The following is an 18,966-nucleotide window of genomic DNA, read 5'->3' on the forward strand; positions in this document are numbered from 1 at the left end:
GGAGGGATTACCCCTCATGCATGTTCTGACTTTGTCTGTATTTCTGACAGTTTGTCTTACTGTAGAGTTTGTATGTGTGTGCGTGCATGAGTTTAAAACGGAGCAATAACTCCTCCCAACATGACGGACTATTACCAGTCTGTTGCGTTGATGTAGTGGATTACAAAGGTTGTGTGGGGGTCAAGATTGAGTGTGCGTCTGTGTTCTTCACCCTCCTCCTCCTCACCACCACTTCCTCTTCAGGCCCAAATTGGAGTTTGTGGCGAGTGTATATGGTTTAGAGGGCGTTGAAACAGGGAAGGTCTGTGTGACATTAAATCTTAAGACGGGGGCAGATCTTGACTAAACTAGAGCAACCCCACAACCAGGGACTATAGCTTCACTATCATAACATGGCATTTTTATATTTGATCATAAATTATTGATGGTAGGTATGGTAGATACGGCAGAGCCTTACCTGCCAGCACCAGGACATGTATGACTGTAAGACAGTATCTGTCCAATAACGTTTGCATCTCACTGACCATCAAGCATGTGCCGCTCAATCAAGAAACGTCCTGCCTCGCTCAGCCAATCAAAAATGTGCTTTTGTTACACCTGAGGACTTCCTGTAATCCGATGCTGGAGAGGCATCTCTGGCGTGCCAGCAGAGTGTCACAGTGCTCTACCCCCTACTGATTAAGGCTCTTATATAAGGCTCAAATCCATCAGGACAGATAATAAATGTCCCTGACTGGTGCGCAGACGCATGAGTAGCCAGCATGAGGCAACAATGCATTTGAAGTATGGTGATGTAAACACTTAATATTGCTCATCATCCTGGCCATCATATGCATGATGGACCAGTTAGTAACTGATGTCACGGGGGTTGTAATTGTTAAGCATGAAAAGAAAGCCGTGTGTGTGTGTGTGTGTGTGTGTGTGTGTGTGAATGCAAAAGCATGTAAAGCTGGTGGGGGATGGATTCAGTGAGTCTCAGGATGATATGTACGTCAGGCAGTTTATCTTCACTTGTTGGTATGAGCTCTTTCTTGACTTCCTGTTGAGTCCTCTCAAGTGCTTCTTAATTGGATGATCTCTTAAATTAAGTTTGTTTGTCACAAGCACAGCCAAACACTTTCTCTTATCCTCACACCTCCTTCAACCGTGTAATAGTAGTCCTTGCTGCCCGAATCGTGTCTTGTCTTGTCTTCATTGTCCTCCAGCTTCCAGGAAATCGTTTTTGTTTTTTCAACTGAAGTATTAATGACCCACAAATATAAAGAAACAACAAAAAATGATCAGGAATCAAGTACAGGAATCTAACCACCTATTGTTCCTGCCATCCTACAGACCTGATCATGAAGACACAGGGCGGTCTTCGACCCAAATTAAGGCCCTTACTAGTGCAGACTGCAGCGCAATAACCATCAGATGGCATCTGCGGGAAAAGGAGAGGAGTTCCCGATAATGAACATTTTAAAAATGCTGCATTGATGGACATTTTAATGTCCATATGACCAGGATGACACCACAGTTTGTTCACATACAGTGCAAGCCCAGCTACTTTGCTCTTTCCACAAGCTCTTGTGTTCCTGGCCGCTCTGACTCCACTGAAGTCGGCTAGCACCTCACGTTAGCCTCTGGGCTGCTAGCTCTTAGCCATTCAGTGAAACACAAATTTGAAGGTCTTAACGTTCTTGCCAGCTCGTGGCTATTGCTCAGTAGTGAATTCACGTTTCCCGTGATAATAGAAGATAACGAAGGCTTGAATCTCCACTTCCTCTCAAGCCTCGACTTTCATCTTATCTCCGGCATGGCCGCCTCGATATCAGTGGGTAGACAGGGAATCACACCGATGGCAGACACCGCTCTCATGGCATGTAAAAATGTGCTTGAATAAACAAACAGAGCTGTTGAAAGGCTTGGGGTTAATGTGTTAATTCCACTACATACATATAGATAGATAGAAATTCACATTTCCAGCCCCTCGGCAAAAATGGGCTCCCGTACAGGAGCGCAAAAGATGATCGCCTCTCAAGCGTGTAAAAAAACGTGGGCGGCTAGTAGCAAACCAGCTTGCTCCTTCCATTCCGTCCATCTATTTTCTAGATCTGACGTGTGTGCGCGCTCGATTAGGAGAGTTGGTGGGGACGTCCATGAAAATTTAGCTTTTTCATATGATATCGGGTGTATTTTCATTCTTATACGTGTTTGTTAGGTAGATTACTTTCCCTCTTCAATTTCGCTGTTGGACCACCTCTAGTCATACCATGGCTTTGAATGTTAAGTCCAACTTTAAGCCTTTCAAATTCATGGATCGGAGCTTCAGGACAAGATAAAATGTCTGTAGGATATAAATTCATTTTTATATCTATATTTTACAGTGGCAGAGCTACATGGTGACCATCTAAACATTTCAGGTATCAACTTATTGCCTTATGAGCTATGATCTACGATCATCATCACAACTTAGTTTTTGAAAGTTTCACTTAACACTTAACTTGATCATTTTAAACATTACCGGACATTCTTTCCTGGGTGCATTGATTTCACATAGCCCATAGATAGGAACTTACGCTACTTCCGTCAACAACAGCAGCCTGTCAAGCATGTGTGTGTTTGGTTTGGTTTAATTTTATTTGAACATGCATGCAAGTTACAATGGAATACATCACATGATTCATTTCGCATGTCCAAAAGGAGTAGGAAGAAGCAAAGCTTATTTAATCCTAACAATAAATAGAAACAAGCATAACAGAACAATAAATATAATAATCAGTATAATACTAAATAAATAAAATAAAGACAAGCATAATAAAGCAAGTTACAATGTTTGCAACTACTAACCATGACAGACTTTGTAGGAGCCGCCAACTACTCTTGGACAAATGAGGATCCAGAACCTTATCTTTTTGAGCCTGACTATACGGAGGATGAGCCACAGGTTTTACAAGCTGAGCAGGCCAGAAGAAAGTGACGCGTTGGAGCAGATGGGGAGCGACAAAGTCAGGACACCGGCATGACTTGGTGGTGTAAATGTGAAGCTTGTCAAGTCACGCCGACAGAAATGGAGTGTCTCTGCAGCAGTGTTGACATTGATGGAAAGGCTTTGTGTGTATGGCGAGGAGGACATTGCTCCAAGAGATTGCATCACAACGAACAAAGAATTCTTAGCTCTAACAAACCCTGCAGTGGTAGAAACTTTTTTTCCAGCCTACCCAAAATTAACTGGAAAACCTCCCCCAGAACAGCTCGACCAGATGGACAACTGTCCATCTAGTAAGTCACCATGATATTGATTGTGATAACATAGAGCACATAGCACTTGATATCACAACTCAGTCCATCTAGCCGTGTATAAACAAAACATGGAATGTGGGCTAACACTTTATATATCATTCGGTTGTCTATTTGTAGTTGTTCATGTGCTTGTTCTTGTTTTCCATTCAGTACAGATTGGTGTTCTTTCGCATTGTTTTGGAGTGGGCCCATTTCTTCTCGGTAGTGGCGTGAGGCACTGCGTCACTACACTAGAAAAATAGTTCTTCGTGTTAGCTGCTACAATAACAATGTTGCTGTAGCTTTTATTATATACAGGTCAGTTATGTAAATAAAACATTGCTGGCCAAATTAGAGGGTGTTTTTAGGGCCAAAATAGGTGTGTCCCGTGATGTGCATTGTTAGCTCCTACATGCTAGGTGTTTTTCTCCCTTTAGAACGCACAGAAAAGGGAAAGATGTGTGGTCATGTTTCACATAAGGATTGTGAATGATGGGCAAAATTCCCCAAAAATAATGACAGCTTTCAGTGGTTAGGATATTCCTCTTCTTTGTGAATGGAGTTTCCCAGATGTGCTTGAGTAAGGCACGTTTTGTGCGCACTGACGATTGACTGCAGTGCAATTAGCCCTACTTACACACCCTACTCCCACCCCCCGTTCTCTGCTGGCCCAGTTGTTTTGTTTATTTCTGTTAGTGGGGTGGCTGTTATTAGAAGTGATCACATTGATTGTAGGACTTGTCCACATTGGGCTCCTGTGCATGTTGTGGCTTGCTTAACCAATCAGATGGCACCGAGGGTGGAGCAATGCTGGAGATAGAAGTGGCAGGAGAGAGAGAGGGAGGCGCGGCTGCATCTGTGCTGAAATAACCCAGTTTTAAATTGATTTCTTGATAGCGGCCCGTCGGATTTAAATAAAGGCCGATGCCGCTGTATGTCAAAATTCCAAATATCGGCACAGATTAACATCCCGGCTGATATCGGTCAACCACTAAAGAAAATAGTCAGCAATTAATTGGAAATTGCATTTCAACTGAAGCATTATTATATTCATTAACTGACCAAAAGTTTAAGATTATAACCTTAGAGTTAAAATTGGTGCTGAAATCCATCTTTTTAATGTCATGTTGTGTTTGACACGTGTCAAACTGTCAAGACTCCTGATGGCAAAGGCAAAAAGTCTTTCTGTCTTTGAACGTGGCAAGAAAACAAGGCCTCTTACAAGGCGCCATTGCTGCCGAAGTTGAACGCAGCAGGGCGGGATCTGCGTGAGAAGGGCTTAAAGATGGAGCTTATGGTTATTGGGCTGCAGTCGGCATCAGTAGGGGCTTTCATTTGGGTCGAGGTCTGCATCTTCACGGGCAGCCTGTCGAATTCCCCAGCTTAGTGCATGCAATTTTTTTTTTTTTTTAAATCTATTACATTACTTTTTCGTTAGGCTCTTTTAAGAAATTTTAAATCACTGTCCGGTCAACCTCAGCATTGCAGATTTTGACTGTTAAGGCTATGGGATTAAATCTTTGATCAGATGATAAACAGCCTGTTTAAGATGAAATGCAGTTTTTATTACATTTTGATGCTCTGCTTACAGTCTGGTCACAATCACCAGCCCAAAATGTGGATACTTGTAATGTTGTTCAGGAGTGTACAGTGTTCCCTCACTCCATCACGGTTCACCTTTTGTGGTTTTTGTAGTGCTTTTTTTTTTTTTAAACAGTGTATGTACGCGCATTGTGTTCTGCATCCTGATTGGCTAAAGGAGACACCGCGCTTTGTGTTCTGTGTTCTTATTGGCTAAGGGAGAACCCGCCCATTGTCTTCTGTGTCCTGGTTGGCTGTAGACTATTGTCAATCAATCTCCTTTTTGCTGAACTGCCATGTTTTCTGTTGTCTGATCGCTAGCAATACTCTGCACCATGTTTGCACGTTTTCTCCCCGACAAAACCCACAATGTTGACAAAATGTTCTGCACCCAAAAGGCAGAGGAAGATGCTAACCATTGCACAACAAGTTGGACTTCTGGAGGAAGGTCGACATTATGCGGCTGTAGAGCGCCATTACAGAATAAAGATTTTTGTGGCATGTGCTAGCAGTTGGGGTTTCACACGGCAGGCAGATTGCTTTTGTTTTGAAGGAAAGTGGGAAGATGATACTGACCAAGACGTTAGTTAGGGCAAGACACTGCACGAAAGGGTCGCTGCGAGCTGCAATAGTGCTAGCCACAGGTGATTGGATTTTGTGATGGGCTTTGAAAGGCAATTATCAGCATATGCCAATCACACGATTTTTTACGGAAATCGGCAGATACTGATCGTTGGCCGATCTATCGGAGCATCCCTAATTATTATTATTATTATTATTATTATGTTATTATTGGACTTGTTGTGAGATAAATCATTATAAAATGATAAAAGCCATTCATTGGCAATCAAGTCTGGTGCGTTTTAGTAGTGACACCTAGTGGACAGTTGTTAATTTTAGTGGCCATTAATTCATTTTTGAAAAACAGCAATAGAGTGAGGGAGCGATGTTTGAATCGCAAGGGGAGCAAGGGATGACTGTACATAAATATACACTATTGGAATACTGTGGTGACTTGGTCATTAGTCTGTTCCAGAAAGTCGGACTCTAACCAAAGCAAATTTTCCCATAGAAAATAATGTAAATGCATTAATCCGTTCCAGACACCAAAAAGTGTCAACACAAAACATATAGACATTTATAAACAATTATTACAGTTTTACATACAGAAAATGATGCAAAAATAATTACAAATGACAAGTGAGCAGCAGCAACGTCGCTGAAGTGCATCAGCGAGGTTGCCCGGTGAGGCGTGCCAGCTCATCACTATGGTCATGGCCTGGTGGCTTGTGTCACTGGACTATTCCTTCCGGCCGGGCGAATCGTAAGCAGCCGAAAACAGGAAGCAGCTGAATCAACATCCTGCAAGGCAGAGAGTTTCCACACAGGCGGGCATCTGTGGAAACCCCAACAATATCCTCCTGTGTGTGTGTGTGTGTGTGTGTGTGTGTGTGTCTGTGTGTGTATTTTCCTGGATTCTGTCCAGATTTATAAGACTGGAAGTGTGAAAACTTCTGCCAGAGAAGCATCATCACATAGATCAACAACATCATCACAACACAGATCACCACACAATTTCTTCTCATGCAAGGTTAATTCAAGATGCTAATAATATGGTTGATCAGTGTTGGAAGCGTGTTGATGTGCAGCGCCAGATAAATTATGGATATTTGTAGGTCATTGAATAGCCGGGAAAATTCCAGAAACCGTCAGTTGAATGGAAGCGCAAGCCGGCCAGGCTTCTTCCTGGAGGGCTTTAAGCACTCACAGATTGCAGCTAATGAATTAGTGAGAAGGTCTGAAGGGGTGCGGCCTACTGGCCTACTTAATGTGCAGTTCTTGATGGACCAGTGGCAGGCTTTCAGGTCAGCTTGGTCACCGCTTATCTGTCTGTCAACACTTTCAGTGGCGTGAAAAGTGAAATGTTTTTAAAATAACTGATCATCATCAGTCTTAAAGGTCTCAAAGTAAGGGCCTTTGGTCAATCAATACCATAATTGCACTCTTCCTCATCTTCCTTTTGTCCCTGCCGGACGTGTTGCCGCTGAGTAGAAATAGAACGGCTGCTGGGTTTTAGTCACTGACCACAAAAAAAAAAAAAAAAAAGGATGCTGGTGAGATGATGTAACGCATTGTACATGGCGTGGTCTCTCAGTGGCTGATCTAAAATGCTTACCGTTTGTGTTTTTCCTCATTCAGATGCGTTTGTGAACAGCCAGGAGTGGACTCTCAGTCGCACTGTGCCAGAACTCAGAGTGGTGAGCTGACACACCTTCAGTCTGTTACATCCACATCTCCACATAAGGTGTCGTCTGTGTTGAAAAAGCCTTACTCTCCCTGCAGGGTATTGTAGGTAACCTGGCCAGTGGAAAGTCAGCGCTGGTTCACAGGTACCTGACGGGAACATATGTCCAGGAGGAGTCGCCTGAAGGTACGACACGTCCTACTTTTGACCAGAAACAGACAGATAACAAGCAGTCTACATCAAAGAACTTTTTTTTGTTGAAGCTGCATTTTATTTTGGCAATTCATGCTTTGAGTATCTATGAGAAATAGAAAGTGAGATTTAACTGTCTTGATGTCACAAAACTTTTCATATAATCTTCGACAGGAGGCTGCCACTGGCAAAGACCTGCTTCCGCTAATGCCTTTCATATTTTACACACCTGCTCCTTGAACTGTAAGAGGAAAGATAGAGTCGTTCCCTCGTTTACTGCAGTTAATTTGTTCCAGACCCGGCCGCGATAAGTGAATTTCCATGAAGTAGGATTCAATATTAATAATTGGAATATTTTCATAGTTATAGCATGGAAAACCTGTCTACGATCTTCCAAAAACATTTTTTTAAACATTATTAGAGCCCTCTAGACATTTAATAAGACCTTTACATTTGTATTACTCAATATAGTAGATATAAGCAGAGAAAATAGGACATATTAGACATAAATAAGATAACAGACTCACACGTTCCTTGTTTTGTTCTGAACAGCGTATTCCTGCAGTGGCTATTGTCTCATCACTTGTATTGTAATGGCACCTTTAAATGGATTTACGCTGGTATTACCCAATATAGTAGACACAATAGGAGTAAATGAGCCATTTAATACGTAAATAAAACTCCACCTTGTGTTTGTCTCAGTAAATGTGTTCCCTAGAGGACCTTAGTGGTGGGTGGACGTTTGGAGAACAGGAAGTGATGTTCAAGGTTCAGATTTCAGTTTTAGCTTGTCGTGGGTTAATATAATATAATATAATATTATGATTATTATGTTATTATTGTGCCTGTTGTGAGATAATTTAAACCTGCAATAAACCCCTGTTCTGGTGGTTACATCTGCTGTGTGTCTCACCGAGCAATTACACCTAGTGGCCAATGTAGAATACTACATTACAATTAGAATGCGTATTCTGCCTTATTTGTATTTTGGTTCTTTTATTTTGTTCATTTGGCCATTTTTATGCTTGAAAATGCTTTATTTGGGTCAACATTAAGTACAATTTGCTTAAATATACACATTTTTTTAAACCACAAAACGTTATCATTTATTAATTAATTCATTTTTGAAAACCGCAATATAGCGAGGGCCGACTGTATTCACCACCATGAAGTAAATAGGTTTAAGCCCTCTCCCAGTGTATATTTAAAACAACTAGTTGTTGTTGTGGGGAACCACCCTCATATCTTCTACCTTGTGAGTGGACATAAGCAGAATCACACTGACTTGTTGTTTCCATGCTTGAGATGCCAAATCAAACCCAGTGGTGATGGGGAATCCCCAAAGTTCTGAACGCCGTCCTCCAGTATCAGCTTCAGGCTCAGTTCTCCCCACCACCGGCACTTCTGCTCTCAAGTCTTTGAGCTTATTATTATTAGAGAAGATGCCGTTGAAACCTCCGACACGATCCTAAGGCTGTTATAGGCCAAGAAAAGTAGCTGTGTTGTTTTCAAATTCCCGGAGTCTAAAAATATGCTGGAGTCTTCATTCCCATGCCGATTGATTGGGAACTGAGATGGTGGCTTTGGAGCAGCGCTGCGACCACAGCGCCACAAAGCCGCTAACCAGAACTATTCTGAGGCTGCCGGTTGGGACTGAACACCCACCAAAGCAGCAGCAGCAGCAGCTTAGCTCTGTGGTGTGTTCAGGAGCGCTCGGACACACAGGCTTTCAGAGGAGTTGTGTCCGAGTAAGATGACGGCTGACCAAACAGATTTAATCAACAAGTGTCCCCAAAAAAGTTAGTCTGCTCTCTGCACCCTTCATCTGTGTTTTTTCTCTCCTCTCCATCTTCCTCTTGCTGCTGCTCTTGTATACTAGCTGACGTGGATGCAGGTAACTATCCTCTTCCTCCTCTTCCTCTCGTTCATCATTCTTGGGCAGTTGCAGCAGCATGGCGAGAACTGCTTGGGTGCCGTTTAATTGTTTTAGGCTACATTTTTAGGCGTACTTAGGCTACATTTTAAAGTGCTGATTTCAAAGTGCTGCAACCCCAAGCGGAACCTGCCTGGCTGGTCCAACTTTCATCTTAGATTATTCTTCATCCCGCATCATCATCATCAGTCACCTTCACTGGTGATGGAAGTAACATTTTCTGACTTCCTAACCTCTCGCTGAGGCACATTTCAGCATTTAGTATGATAGCCACATTCTAAGCTCCACTAGCTTTCATGATCTCCTGCCTCTCTCAGAACATTCTGTGTAATCTCAATTTCTCTCAATCAGTAGAGGAGGTTGTCAACACCTTTTTATTTATGGTTCTAGATAGTATCGTGTCAATTCAAATGTCTACTTCCTGTTTAGTCCATTTAGGCCAGTCTCTGCTCCTGCTCTGACTGAGCTTGCCTTTTTTTTCTCCAGGTGGACGCTTTAAGAAAGAGATTGTTGTGGATGGGCAGAGTCACCTGCTGCTGATCAGGGATGAAGGGGGCCCCCCGGAGGCTCAGGTACTCAATCTTAGATGCTGCGGAGATTTTGATGTCAGCTGATGATTTGACATTTGACATCTACAGCTGGGTTATAGTATGGTTCGATTCATAGTGCTATTGAAGCGAGAGCACTGTATCGAGCGGTTCAGTACAGATTCAGAGTCTCCACAAGTCTCTTCACTAGATTTGTATCTAGAGTATCTAGAGTGGTGTGATTACTTGATGAATATAGTAGACAAAACCGCTAAGGTGGCGATCCCTCCTGCTCTGACTTGTTCTCTGGCAGATCAGTTGCGTTATAATGTGTTTATGAGCAGGGCAAACAGGTCATGACAAATGTTTTTGTGGCAGCCTGCCACAAATAAATGAATGTATGGGAAACGCTGAGATGAACTATCATGTTCTAGTATTTATTTTCCCTGTGCTGGTTGGCTGACTTCCATCTGCAGTTTGCCTTGTGGGTCGACGCTGTCATCTTCGTCTTCAGTCTAGAGGATGAGATCAGCTTCCAGACGGTCTATCACTACTTCAACCGCCTCGCCAGCTACAGGAACGCTGCCGACTTGCCGTTGGTACTAGTCGGCACACAAGGTCTGACCCAAACACACACACATTTCATGCACTCGCAAAGATTGCATTAAATCTGTTGAAACCAGATGTAAAATGCATGTAAACACCTTCATCTGACTGATCAAAAACTTGGAAATCTTGCATGCATACACTTCCATCAATTAGTAACTGGAAGGGGTTGCTTCAGTCTCTATGGCTCACTTATATGAGACTGCCAGCCAACAACATCTTAAGAAAGTCAATATTTTAAGGTCTACTGATTGAAGAAACCTCTTTGAAAAGTGGCAGAAGATTCTAGAAGAAGCCTAACTTTGATGGCAGTGACCCCTGGGGCAAATAGGCTTTTACATTCCCATATGAATAATAATAAACAAAATCAGTCTGTTTACATGCATCATTGTGTAATTGTCATGGATTACCAACAAAATGTATGTGTCATCTGACTGGGCCCCAGAAACACCAATTTAGACAGTGACATGAATGTATTCAAAAAATGGTAGATATTCATGGTAAAATGGTAAATATTTAAAATAGCCTACTCAATCACAACAGACTGTCAGAATATTTTCACTTGACATTATAGGACCTGAGTACGCCCTAAGGCTCAAACAGGAACCTCACAGAGGAGTGTGGGGAAAAAAATGGACAGAAGGAAGCATGTCAGTAACGAGATTAATATGCACATGTAAACGGCTATCTCTGGCAACAGTTTTTAATGCACTACTGCCATCTAGTGGAGAATTCTTATAGTCACATTTATCAATTTTGTAGTGAAGCACAAAAAAAACACTCGTTTTTACATTATAAATTTGTACCACACAATCACACCATTATTTTCTTTTTTACATGAGATTAATGTTTGTTTTTTTTGTAGTATGGCAAAACAGGAAACGGTGCAACTGGAACTTGTGTAACATGTCCTTTATTGGGCAGACATGGCTACAGTAAAAGCCCTGCCAGATATTCTATTGGGAATAACAAAGTTGTTTGTATTTATTGTCAGAGCAGTACATATGGTGTGTGCGTGTGTGCAAATGCGTGTTTCTGATTCGTGCTTCAGCTTGTCTGCTTGTGCTCCACTGCAATTTTCCTGACTTTAAGCATTCGTCTGTCGAGTTGTCGAGTTTATTTCTATCAGGCAAGGTGGCTTCTTCTAATGAGAACCTTGATGCGGGGCGATAACATTAAATGAAACATATTCTTTAGGTGTGCAAATGTACACTAAGGTGACTGGATTATTTCCAATCAGTCATTATTTCCAATCAGTCAATATGTTTCTTTCTATCACATTAAATGTATTTATTATGCACACAAAGGAGTGAGTGTGTCGCGTGCTTGGCTGTGTGGATTATATGCCAGTTTATTTTATTAGGAAAGGTGGTGTCTATAATTTAGAACTGCAAGTGTGACATGCAACCACATTGAACAGGATTCAGAATTCTGCATTTTAGACACCCTGATTGTTCAGCAGCTGAGGTGTTTTTAAAAAGTAACAATGAAATGTGAAACTGAATGTAGCTTATTGTCACATTTGTGTCATCAAGTACAGCATCTTTAATTCTGAGCTCACTTTCACAGTAAGCCAGCAGGTGGGAGCAAGTAACTTTAACTGTGTGTAGCATGTCCATGTGTAGAGTAGACATGTGCCAGGTATGTTGATTAAGGACCAGGAGGGTCAGTCACTAAAAGAAAGCCAAATATGTGAACCCTTTCACTGATACAAAAATGTGCTTCCTCAGACGCCATCAGCTCATCAAACCCACGGGTGATTGATGACAGCCGGGCCAGAAAACTCTCCAACGACCTGAAGCGCTGCACCTACTACGAAACGTGCGCCACGTATGGCCTAAATGTGGAGCGAGTCTTCCAAGATGGTGAGAATCGTGACTGCAGAGTCCAGTCCTCTGGGAAGGTCACCCCCAACGCCCCCCCCCCAACCCCCCGCCCCAACTGCACATTTGCCAACTCTTAATCGCACGTCAATTAGGAGGGAAATTGACCCGCTCAGCTATTTAGCTCTAACAGAACAGCAATTAAGTTTTATCATAGCTAGGCGGGCAAGGCAGGGAGGGGGCACTGCGGGAGAGACCGTTCACTGAGAGCATTCATAAAACATAAAGAAGAAGGGCGCGCAGACTTACTATGGTCGAGGCTTCCTCACTATTATGTTGGGGGGTTTTTTAATGGTTCCAAGCCTTCCAAAGTGGTCTGGAGTTTCATGGTGAAGAAAGTGTACTTTGGACTCGTTTCAGTTGCAGTTAACAAATGAACCCACTTTCAGTGTTTGAATGTTTGTCCACTTTCTGATTCGCTTGTATTCTGTTTGTCTGCTTTGAGTTGTCATGGCTGTGTTAGTCCTGAGGGGGGCGGTGCAGGAGCATAAACATTGCCGGTAGTATAGCGCTTGATCAACAAAGTGTGTGTGCATGTGTGTGGGCGTATCCATATTAGTGTTGATTACTCACTGAGTGTGACATCATCCATCTATTCATTTCAATACTATAGACCTTGTTCAGGGTCACGGGAAAACACACTGGAGCAGTCACTGACACATGGAGACAAACACGGTCACATTCACACCTTTGGAAAAAAACAAACATCCATGTGCAGAAGTGAACTAACTGTTATTATTTAAGTATGGTATTATATCATAATTATTATTATTACCTAAATGTAATTTGTCTTGGTCATGCTCAGAGATTACACAAAATAATTCTTTTTGACGCACTATGCTGGCTATTTACCACTGACAGCACAGTGAAAATGAATATCAATTTGTGATAATGGCGTAACACCATTTGTCTAGGTCGACATAGACCGGTACACCCACAACCAACCCCTCCCAAGGCACCACAAACCCTTTTCTGCACTCCAAAAAAAATGCACTCTGGATCGCACTTGTAAATTGTTACAAATATCCATGAAAGTACCAATATAAAAGAAAATTACTGTACCTTCACGACCTGTAATTTACTTAACATTGGTAAAAACAAAAAAAACAATGTGGTCATATTTTAAAAATGTTTGCCTTTTTTTGTCATTTGTTTCTAGATTAGTTTATACCGGCTTCTTTGTTTTAGTGTGTGACTGTGCACGTGTATGTCTTGTGTGTCTGTGTGTGTGTATGTGTGTGTGTGTGTGCGTGTGCGTGCGTTCTCATGTAATGAGAAGTGAAGCCTCGTCCAGCGGAGTGACCTCTGTGTGAGGGACCGAGGGGGTAGGGGTGAGGGTGATGCTCCTGTGGTCCCTCGTCCATCAGTGTGCTAATTTAATTAGCCTAATTACGGCGACATGAACCCCAAACACACACAGACACACACCCTCACCCTCTTTGTTGCTTCTTTCTCATCTGTCAGAGTGTGGAAGCCGGGCGCTTCGTTCACACTCATTAACAAGCTGAGATCAGTGCTCTTGTAATGAGACGTTAATGCTCATCCACTGCACCACATACACACACACACACATACATGCACGTAAAGTTCACCTGCAGGCTACACATGGGCTGTTAGGGGAAGTAGACCATGAAAATAAAGTCAAGTTGTTTGTCTTGTTTTTGGTGTGTGTGTGTGTGTGTGTGTGTGTGAGTGTGTGTGTGTGTGTGTATCTTGAACTACACTCGAAAACTATGCAAACATAGTCAGCCCCTTAACAATCATAACTTCATAGTTATGCCGCTAAGCATAGCATTATTTTTACTTTTTTAATGATCAGTGTGCATTTTTGTGGATTGACTAGTGTGACAATTATCCGCTTAGTAAAGGCAAAATTTTTATAGATGAGAGAACATAGAATATCGTTTTTAAACTTTAAATGTCTCCTGTCACGTCGGAGTTTAACTTTACAGACTGCCGACTCAGCGGCAACCCCCCAACGTTTTTATGTGCCATCCCGCCATAAATCTGATCAGATCGTTGACGTTTCCATTAGATGAGTGGCCACCTCTCATACCAGGGCTGAGATTGATGGAGAAAGATAAATTGCATTAAATGTGCAGTTTAAATATTTAGCACATCCTTATCATAACTGTTCTTAACAGTTGCGCTGCCTCATGCTGGACGCACACACTCCGACCCAACGGAGACTGGCACAGCAGAGATTTTCTATAAGATTATGGTCCAGAGATTGCTTAGGCCACTCCCTTGCTTACTTGATCGTATGTTTATAGTTTTGGGGTAATTGGAGACTCTAAATTGTCCATAGGTATGAATGTGAGTGTGATGATTGTTTGTCTATTATGTGCCCTGCAAATGACTGGCAACCTATCCAGGGTGTACTTCACCTCTTGCCCAAAGTCAGTTGCGATAGGCTGCAGCACACCCCTGCGGCCCTAGTGAGGATAAGATGCATAGGAAATGGATGGATGGATGTTTAGGGTCGAAGTAGGTTAAGTGGCAACTCTAAGTTGTCCATAGGTATGAATGTGAGTGTGACTAGTTGTTTGTGTATATGTGCCCTGCGATTGGCTGGCAACCGGTCCAGGGGGTACCCCGCCTTTCACCCAAAGTCGCCTGGGTAGGCATACCCCCACGACTTTAATGAGGATTAAGCGTCATCGGAAATGAATGAATGTTTTCGGTCATTGTCATCCTTGGAGAACCATCTTCAGTGTTCTGGTTAATGCCAGGAGATTGTCATCCAAGATTCTGTGGTACATGACCCCAATCATCAACGCATCAGTGCAGTTAAGTCTTCCTGTAGCAGAGAACAGCCCCAAAGAAGAATGCTTCCACCTCAAAAGTTTGACAGTAGGGGTGGTGTTGTTGGGGTGATATTCAGCATTTCTCTGCCATTCTCTTAAATGATGCCAAAGAGCTACATTTTGGTCTGAGCTGACCACAGTCTCCTAAGCCTCGTCTGAGTTATTCAGGTGTTGATTGGCAAACATCAGATGGGCCCGTTCGTATATGGTGTCTTCTTGAGCAGGGGGACTTTGGGGACACTGCAGGATCTCAATCCATTACAGCAAAGAGTGTAACTCATGCTTTTCTTGGTAATGCTCCCAACTCCCTTGACATCATGAACCAAGTCTTCCCTTGTAATTCTGGTTTGATCCCCTACCTTTTTTGTTACATGCAGCTCCAGAGCAGCGGCAATTGTATTTGTTCCATTTTTGAATTGTAACGCCAACACCGATCTCTTTTATTGCCATCCTAGTCACAGTGCCCTTGTTATCGTTTCGTAAAGTGATATGCTGTGGCTTCAGAATTTCTGCTGTTTGAGGATTAAATACTTATTTCAATTGAATTCGTTCTAACTTACAATATTTCTTCATAATAATATTTTAAATCTGATTCCCCACTGTATGTTGACCCTTTCCTGCTCATTGTCTTCTATGATAATAGTGCTTTAGACCAGGGGCGTCCAAACCTTTTCCAGCAAGGGCCACATACTGAAAAATGAAAGGATGCAAGGGCCACTTTGATATTTTGTAAACCACCACATTGAGATACAGTATGCTAAGAAGCTGCAGTATACAGTATGTAGCTCAAGAAAAAACTGCATTTCACCTTTGTAATATATCTGTAATGTAGGTGAAATGCTACTAAAAATGATGTTTTATCTGTAATAATACGAGTTTATTCTTGTAAAATTGGCACTTCTGTTCTTCATTCGAATATGACTAATATTTTTACTTTATTCCTGTAAAATTACAGCTGTTTTTTCCATTTCTGCTGATGTTTAAAATTTTCCAACTGTTTCATTTCAGCTTTCCTAAATTTTCTTCTAGCAATTATAACTTTATATATTTTTAAAAAACTATTTTTTTCTTTATTTCAACATTGTTACTGAAATATTTTTAGTTTATTCTCATATTTTTTCAAATTAGAAATCAATTTTTTCTTCGTAATATTTTGACTTTACTCTGGTAAAATTTCTGCTGTTGATTTTTTTTGGTATAATTTTCCAAATATTTCAACTTCTTTTCTCCTGATATTTTGACTTTATTCCCATGTCATACATTTTCCCTCAACCTAAGTTTCCAAAAATTGCAACTTTATTTATTGTTTTTGACTTAAAAATAGTAATCATAATATTTCAACGTCATACTTCTAAAATGACATTTTTCCTCATACTGTTACTTTATTCTTGAGAAATTATGACTTTTGATTGATTTTCCCATTTTAGCTGCGGTTGTGTTTTTTTTTTAAGTTTCCTTGTTAAATTACATTTTTTATACTGTGCTGCGGGCCGCAAATGGCCCCCGGGCCATACTTTGGACACCTCTGTTTTAGACCATCAATGTCCTGAACTGTCATGAAACCGAGCTGATAAAAAAGCACTAACATGAGGGATCATCTTATGTGGAAATGCGTCTTTGAAAGAGGTTGTGCTAGAATTCGGAAGTCATCATCTGACCTGAAACTTGTTTACATGGTCTGTTTTTCCAGTTCCTGTACATCAAGCTCCTCTTGCCAGTAGGAGGTAAATGTTTATGATGGGCTCCTCATCAACCAGGTTTAACGAGCTCAATTAAAACAATGGCTTCATCTGTGTTTATTGGGACAGAGATAATGGACTCAGTGAAGTCTTAACTCTCCCATTTCCTCGCCACCAAGTCACCGCATACAACATTACACACCATATATTTGATGTGTGCATGTTCAACGTACGTTACTCACAAAAAGTTAGGGATATTCATCTGTAGGGTGAAATTTCAGCAGGATGAACCTAAAATGCATTTTACAGGTGAACTTAATCTGACCTCCCCTGAATTTTTCAATGCACATATCCAACTGTTCAATTTTTTTTGTGTGCAAAACTTGCTCTTCTGTAAAAAGAAGCTAAACGGCAAAATTCACATAAAAAACTATTCATAAAGGAAAATGCTATAATTATCACACAGCAGCTTTAGGCGCCAGAGTTTTTTTCAGTTTTGACACTACTATTTCAAAAGGTTGTAGCTTGAAATGGTTAGAGATAAAGGCATAAATTAGAAAAATTATCAGCATCACCCAAAGTTTGTGATGGGAGTAAATTTCCTCATCTAATTTGCATATTATAATGTCACCAGGCTCAGGATTTGTCAGATCCCTGTCTCAATGATACCGGCTCATCAACATGTCTGATCCACATGTGATACTCCTCCTCATCTCTCAAGCAAACCCAGCCATCATCATCGTCATTTACAGCAAGATCTTGAACACCACTGCTGCCTCAACTGCTGTTATTACATAGATTGATATGAAGTATCTATCTTTCTATCTATCGTGCCTGTTATTCTTTTCTATTTCATAAGATTTGATAAAACTCTCCGCCATTAAAAAAAAAAAAAAAAAAAGATTTTAATGATTATTCCGCCGCTTTTTGACGCTTAACTCCTTCATTTTTCAACCGACTCACACCATTCAAGCATCAAATTGTTCAGCTCATTCGGCTATAGGGTGCGACCATTTCAGTTTTTTCCAAAAAATCTCAGATTTTCCAAAAATCCCAAAATTCCACAGACTTTTCCCCATTGAAAGTCAATGGGTTATTTTTCAAACTTCTACTTTTCTCACATTCAACAGAGACCATCTCCAAGACAGAATGTTCAAATCATTGGATAATTTTTTTTTACTGCAAGAATTTTTGGTCTACTGCGTAGACCAAAAATTCAACACAATGTGGGCCTTTTCTTTGAAGATTCCCTAAGCTGCACTAGTGAAGGGGCGATCGCGAACGAATCGGCTCTGCCAACCCTAAGGTGTAGTGATGGGTCGATCCCATACGACTCTGCTCTATGTCCTGGCTTTTTGAATCTTATTCCACCGTTTTTTGTCCGCTAACTCCTCCTTCATTTTTCAACCGATTTACACCATTCAAGCAGCAAAGAGTTCTGTACAATAAAGGGTATCCATTTTTCCACATTTAAAAATTTCAAATGTTTTTGAAATTTTTATTTGAAGATCTTGTTGAGGGCAGACTTGCTTTGTTTTAGTTGTCATGTGTTGAAGTGTACCTTTTTAGAACTGTTTCAGATTCTTACACATCCATCAGAGGTCAAACTTTGATACAATATCTCAGCAAGGCATTCATGCTGGTGTGTTTTTGTTGCAGTTGCGCAAAAGGTCGTTGCCATTCGGAAGAAGCAGCAGCTGTCCATTGGCCCATGTAAATCGCTCCCCAACTCTCCCAGTCACTCGTCCGTCTGTGCCACACAGGTGTCGATCATCCAGGGCAATCAGGTTAGTGGGATGACTTAAACTGCCATCTTGTTTCCTACAAAGTAAACAAATTAAACTACAATACTTTTACACACACTCTTTTTGGTTGAAATTTTTATTTGTTATCACACATTCCTATTTTCTACAGGCATAACAACCTTGCTCATTTTAAAATCAGCTCAATTACCTCTAATGTAATAAAGATATTGTCACATATTGAGATTACCAGTTAAAAAAAAAAAAAGGTGTCGTCCCTCATTTATTGCAGTTAATCACTTCCAGGCCCGGCCGTGATAAGTGAATTCTGGCAAAGTGGAATTCCTTAATCATAAGTCAAATATTTTTGTAGTTAAGCGCATGGAAAACCAGTTTATGATCTGTAATTATGGTTTTTAACCTTATAAGAGCCCTCTAGACATTTACACTATTACCCAATATAAAAGACATAGTAAGAGAAATGAATACATATAAGACACATATATTCCT

General features: G+C 41.2%; 1 protein-coding gene across 9 annotated transcripts in view; it reads left to right on the top strand.

The window, feature by feature from the left end:
- Positions 1–18,966, top strand: part of agap1 (ArfGAP with GTPase domain, ankyrin repeat and PH domain 1) — a 111,568-nt gene that overhangs the window by 21,843 nt on the left and 70,759 nt on the right. For 5 of the 9 annotated variants that reach the window (XM_054796030.1, XM_054796021.1, XM_054795978.1 and 2 more), the window contains 7 exons: positions 7,042–7,100; positions 7,186–7,273; positions 9,159–9,173; positions 9,699–9,784; positions 10,216–10,357; positions 12,076–12,210; positions 18,374–18,501. In XM_054796030.1, coding sequence (XP_054652005.1) covers positions 7,042–7,100; positions 7,186–7,273; positions 9,159–9,173; positions 9,699–9,784; positions 10,216–10,357; positions 12,076–12,210; positions 18,374–18,501 — 653 coding nt within the window. The remainder of the gene's footprint in view (positions 1–7,041; positions 7,101–7,185; positions 7,274–9,158; positions 9,174–9,698; positions 9,785–10,215; positions 10,358–12,075; positions 12,211–18,373; positions 18,502–18,966) is intronic. The other 4 variants (XM_054796039.1, XM_054796047.1, XM_054795987.1 and 1 more) reach the window with 1 other exon arrangement.

Source organism: Dunckerocampus dactyliophorus, chromosome 1 (assembly GCF_027744805.1).
Source record: "Dunckerocampus dactyliophorus isolate RoL2022-P2 chromosome 1, RoL_Ddac_1.1, whole genome shotgun sequence".
In the NCBI taxonomy this organism is placed as follows: Eukaryota; Metazoa; Chordata; class Actinopteri; order Syngnathiformes; family Syngnathidae; genus Dunckerocampus; species Dunckerocampus dactyliophorus.